The sequence below is a fragment of the Heptranchias perlo genome, unplaced genomic scaffold, assembly GCF_035084215.1.
Source record: "Heptranchias perlo isolate sHepPer1 unplaced genomic scaffold, sHepPer1.hap1 HAP1_SCAFFOLD_218, whole genome shotgun sequence".
Taxonomy (NCBI): Eukaryota; Metazoa; Chordata; class Chondrichthyes; order Hexanchiformes; family Hexanchidae; genus Heptranchias; species Heptranchias perlo.
In genome coordinates this window covers 361,418-367,417 of record NW_027139232.1, presented here as the reverse complement: position 1 = coordinate 367,417, position 6,000 = coordinate 361,418, and the positions used below count along the sequence as shown (strand labels likewise).

At 43.6% G+C, this 6,000-nt stretch overlaps 1 protein-coding gene across 1 annotated transcript in view; it reads right to left on the bottom strand.

Moving 5' to 3' along the window:
- Window positions 1–631: 631 nt before the first annotated feature.
- Window positions 632–6,000, bottom strand: part of LOC137310109 (aldehyde oxidase-like) — a 235,854-nt gene continuing 230,485 nt past the window's right edge. The window contains 3 exon segments of the mRNA XM_067978068.1: window positions 632–1,122; window positions 1,221–1,388; window positions 4,008–4,196. Of these exon segments, the coding sequence (XP_067834169.1) occupies window positions 1,075–1,122; window positions 1,221–1,388; window positions 4,008–4,196 (405 nt within the window). The 3' untranslated portion in view covers window positions 632–1,074.

Sequence of the window (6,000 nt, the reverse complement as noted above, 5' to 3'; positions counted from 1 at the left end):
GACTGAAATGGGCGGAGCGCATTGGGGGGGTGGTCACTCTGGCTGCCTGCCTCTCTTCCACGGCATTGTGCGTGCCCGGGTGGCCCTGGAGAGGGAGCACGTATTGTCCAATGGTACGCTTGAGGCCTTCCGCGACCGGTGGGCACCGCAGGGTACAGAATGTCTCTTATAATAATATTAGTATTGAATTGTTGATTTTTTTTCTTCGGTTGCTTCATTAAGCATGTTATTTTATTTGGACCTTTTGTTTATTTTATTATATTAGTGGTACCTTCGGGCATTTGATTTTATGTTTTTGTTTGGTGACGTTGAGGCAACTCAGTGTCACCCCTATTATTTTAATTTAAAAAGGCCTATGTGGGGCTTGTTTTGTTTCTGTGGGGAAGTTTGGTAACACAGATCACAAGATAGATACCTGAGGGAGGTGCATCCTACTGTCGCCTCATCACAGTCGGCAAACGATTCCAAGTGTGTGCGCCTCCACCCCATTACCCAGAAGTCCGTTCTATGTCCCAAGCACTCTTTGTGTGAAGACATTCAAATCAACCCAATGTCCCCTGGTCTACAAAAAAGTGACCACCAAACCAATGACTAGGAACAGAATGCAGACATGGAAAATGATTGGACAGTCTTTGAGAATACAAATTAGAATTTAATCTTAATGAAAGCCACTGCTTACGATATGCTCAATTATCCAGTGAATCCGAGCAAATACAGTAATTAGTAGAGTAATTGGATAAGATTGTACAGCTTGTAAAATTGAGTAAATTCTCCACCCCCCGTATAATATCTCTGATACTTCAAACTTCTAAGAAGTTTAGTACAAAATAAGAACCAAGGAAATAGAGTGAGACTCTAGATATAAACCAAGATATGGTTGTCCACAATGAGACATTCGATATTCATTCATTTTATTCAGTGATGCTCTTCTGAAAGCTGATTATACGATGCCTGGTCTCTTTTGCCAACTGTTGTGTGTCCGGTTGATTCGATCACTAAGTGTCAGTGGATTTACCGTGCAATGCCTTATGTAGCAGCAGTATTACTGGGTGGAGACATTATCTCGAGTGTCGTTCACACAAGGATGGCCCATGGAATGGATTCGGGCTCACTGACTGGAACCTGCAATGAGAGAGGACGACGACGCTAGGAGATATAGCCAGAACCAAATGTGTTGCGATAATTAGAAACCCGCGATAAAACAAAAATGCCCGCCTTACCATCTTAGTGAACTGGTCAACACATGCCATGCGAACCCGATCTGGGGTGGAAGGACTGTTCAAAGTGAAAGTCCCCGTTAAACCCGTCTCTTTTCTTGCTGCTGCGATTGCATCCTTAATGGCGTAAAACACGGAACAGCCGGCAAGCACAGCTGGCTCACCCAAACCCTAGAGTTTAAAGGGAAATAAAGGAGGTTTATGAAGCTGTGGACCAATACCTACTTCTTCAATTCATCCCTCTTTGAAGCAGCTAATTCCTACTCCAATGTGATAATACGGTTACTCCACTACCTCACCCAAATGGCCATTTGTTATACATGAGCCTGGTGGCAGCAGCCTATTTGACCGTGGGAATGTATCATGGCCAAGTCTGATTCTCTGCTCATCTGCTGGCCAGACACACGCACACACTCTCTCTCGCTCTCTTTCTCTCTCGCTCACTCTCTCTTTCTCACTCTATCTCTTTCCAGCAGTGATCATGACTGTTAGATTTGCAGCTTTTCCCTCTCTAGCCCAGGGGTGCTGAGCCCAATTGTAGCTCTCCTACCACTACCCCAGATGACATTACCGAACATCGCAGACTGGGACATAAACCTGGGAACTTCTGCTCTGCAGCTCAGTTCCACATTGGCATTACTCACTGAGCTCTAAGTATCTAAGCAAAGTTACATATACACATGTAACCTAGTGTGACACAGACTCCCAGCCCAATCTAATTTTCATATAGATTGGGAAGAGCAGAGTAGCTCAAATCAGAAAGGTAGTGAATTTCTTGAGTGCTTTCAAGATAGTTTTCTGGAGCAATATGTTCTAGAAGCAACGAGAGGGCAGGCCATACTAGATTTAGTAATAAGTAATGAGCCAGACTTAGTTAATAGTCTAACAGTAAGGGAACATTTATCTAACAGTGATCATAATATGATCAAAGTCAATGTTAGGTTTGAAAAAGAGAAACATAACACAGTTACTAACATTCTAGATTTTGGTAAGACTAACTTTAACGGGATGAGACAATGACTGACGACAGCAAACTGGTCAAAACTGTTACTGAGTAAAACTACAGATGAACAGTGGGTGGTGTTCAAAAAAGAATTTAGTTTAATACAGGACCAGTATATACCCCTCAGGGGCAAGAGCTCTACTGACCAAATAAAACAGCCATGGTCGACAAAAGAAGTGAGAGATAAAATAAAACTAAAGGAAAGAGCATACAAAAGTACAAAGAATAGTGTAGATCCAGGGGACTGGGAGAGAAACAGAGAACAGCAGAGGAAGACAAAAAAGATAGTAAGAGGTGCAAAAAGGGAATATGAAAAGAAACTTGTGAGGGATATCAAAATTAACACAAAAAGTTTTTACAATTATATTAGAAGAGAAAGGGTAGTCGAGGGTAATGTGGGCCCTTTAAAAACAGATGCAGGTAATATTGTGAATGGAATAAGGAAATGGCAGACCTGTTAGTCGAATATCTGTTGTGGGGAAGTTATTGGAATTTATAATGAAGGACAGGGTGACTGAGCACTTAGAGAAATTTGAGCTGATTGGAGAGAACCAACAAGGATTTGCAAAGGGTAGGTCATTTCTAACGAACCCGATTGAATTTTTTGAGGAAGTAACTAAAGTAGTAGACAGGGGAATGTTTATGGATGTAGTTTATATGGACTTCCCAAAGGCATTCGATAAGGTTCCACATAAGAGACTGTAAGCTAAACACAGAGAGTAGGGATAATGGGTATGTACTCGATTTGGAATGAAGTGACTTGTGATGTCTCACAAGGATCTGTGCTGGGTCTCAACTATTCATGATATTTATTAATGATTTAGATAGCACAATAGAGAGCTACATATCCATGTTTGCCGATGCCACAAAGATTGGTGGCGTAGTGTAGACGGGAGCATAAAAATACAAAGAGCCATTGATAGATTAAGTGAGTGGGCAAAATTGTGGCAGATGGATTTCAATTCAGGTAAGTGTGAGATCATCCATTTTGGACCAAAAGAGGATAGATGTGAATATTTTTTAAATGGTGAAAAGCTAGGAACAGTGGAAGTCCAAAGAGATATATGGGTCCATGGACACAGATCACTAAAATGCAGTGGTCAAGTCCAAGAAATAATCAAAAAGGCGAATGGAATGTTAGCCTTTATATGTAGGGGGCGAGAATATAAAGGGGAGGAAGTTTTGCTACAGCTACACCAAGCCCTGGTTCGACCATATCGGGAGTACTGTGTATAGTTCTGGGCACCACACCTTAGAAAGGATATATTGGAAGGAGTGCAGCGCAGATTCACCAGAATGTTACCAGAGTCCAAGGGTTAAATTATGAGGAGAGATTACATAAACTAGGCTTGTATACCCTAGAATGTAGAAGTTAAGAGGTGATTTGTTTGAGGTTAGTAGGATTCTGAAAGGAATTGATGTGGTCGAAAGAGAGAAACTTTTTCCACTGGTGGGGGAGTCCAGGACAAGGGGACATAACCTTAAAATCGGAGCTAAGCCATTCAGGAGAGAAGTTAGGAAACACTTCTTCACACAAAGGGTAGCGGAAGTATGGAACTCTACCACAAAAAGCAGTCGATGCTAGTTCAATTAATAATTATAAATCTGAGATTGATAGATTTTTCCTAGCCAAGGGTATTAAGGGTTATGGAACCAAGGCGGGTAAATGGAGTTAGGATACAGATCAGCCATGATCTCATTGAATGGCGGAACAGGCTTGAGGGGCTGAATGGCCTCCTCCTGTTCCTATGTTCCTAATTGCCCCAGTTAAGGTATCTGGAACTTACTTTGGAGGAGTGGATGGCTTTTGGATTCCGGGATCCTGATAACAAAGACACGTTCAACTGTTCTGGAATATCACAAACAGCAGGGACCTTGTACTGGGCTGGACCCTGTGTGTAAAGCACCCCTTTGGGAGAATATTTTAGCTCCTCCATGGTGAAAAGCCCGAGTCCTTGAGCAAAAGCACCTTCAATCTGTAAAACAGTGGAAGTGAGAGATTATCAATTTGAATATGCATCACTCACATCAATACTTAACCGATTTTACTCAGCCACAAAGATTATGCTCTAAATGATCCTTCTAAAGAAAGAAAGAACTTGCATTTTTTTGCACCTTTCATGACTTCAGGACGTCCCAAAGCGCTTTACAGCCAATGAAGTACTTTTGAAGTGTAGTCACTATTGTAATGTAGGAAATGTGGCAACCAATTTGAACACAGCAAGATCCCCCAAACAGCAATGTGATAATGACCAGATAATCTGTTTTAGTGATGTTGGTTGAGGGATAAATATTGACCAGGACACGAGGGAGATCTCCCCTGATCTTCTTCAGAATAATGCCATGGGATCTTTTACGTCCACCTGAGAGGGCAGACGGGGCCTTGGCTTAACGTCTTATCTAAAAGACGACAACTCTGACAGTGCAGCACTCCCTCAGTACTACACTGAAGTATAAGGCTAGATTTTGTGCTCATGTCTCTAGAGGTGGGACTTGAACCCACAACCTTCTAACTCAGAGGCAAGAGTGTTACCCACTTAGCCAGGGCTGACACTTCATTTGGAACCCTCAATACCTCAGTCAGGTGGCCTTTTTTTTAACCCATGAAGGTAGACTGTGAGAGGCTATTCAACATAACCAATCCTGATCCAAACCTCACCTTTTATCCACATGCACACCTTTTCCAGCAGGAGTCACTGGATAATGACCAGGAGCAGGAATCCTGGCTCCATATTCTTCCCTAACAAAAGCCTGGGTCCAAGCCTGGGCCACACTGACATGATTGCCATTTGCGCGCATCATTCATTGCACATGCACACACCAGTGTCTCTCACAACTCATTGAAGCCAAAGTCCAGGCAGGTTGAATGGCACTTTAATGAATTCTCCAACACACTGATGGGACATGACTCTGAATTCGCTATTCCTTTGTTCTCTAGTGACACCTGACTTCAGTGACACCACTGTGGGCAGTTGGACACCCCAATAACAATGGAATAAAACCTGCATCGTGACAGATAGCTTCATTGGAACCTTGCAGAGTGGTTATTGGATTGACGCCAGCTAACCCAACTGCATTCCTCTTCCTTTCTCTCACTGAAGACCAAGAGGAGGAGCTGGAAGAGCACTAAATTCCAGCTCCAACAGCCCTTCCCACCTGGGTAGACCAGCGAAATGTGGAATGGTGAATCCGTTGACAGTCACATCTGCAAGAGGGGGCCATATTGTTACCGATAACTACTGAAGGACTGATACTGGGGTAGACATATATTTATACTTGCTGATACCAAGGAACTCTTTCAAAAACAATTGCTTATAGTCTGGTAAAGATGATCAAATTCTGAGATTGAATTTTTTTTCATTCGTTCATGGGATGTGGGCGTCGCTGGCGAGGCCAGCATTTATTGCCCATCCCTAATTGCCCTTGAGAAGGGTGGTGGTGAGCCGCCTTCTTGAACCGCTGCAGTCTGTGTGGTGAAGGTTCTCCCACAGCTCCGTTAGGTAGGGAGTTCCAGGATTTTGACCCAGCGACGATGAAGGAACGGCGATATATTTCCAAGTCGGGATGGTGTGTGACTTGGAGGGGAACGTGCAGGTGGTGTTGTTCCCATGTGCCTGCTGCTCTTGTCCTTCTAGGTGGTAGAGGTCGCGGGTTTTGGAGGTGCTGTCACAGAAGCCTTGGCGAGTTGCTGCAGTGGATGGTACACACTGCAGCCACGGTGCGCCGGTGGTGAAGGGAGTGAATGTTTAGGGTGGTGGATGGGGTGCCAATCAAGCGGGC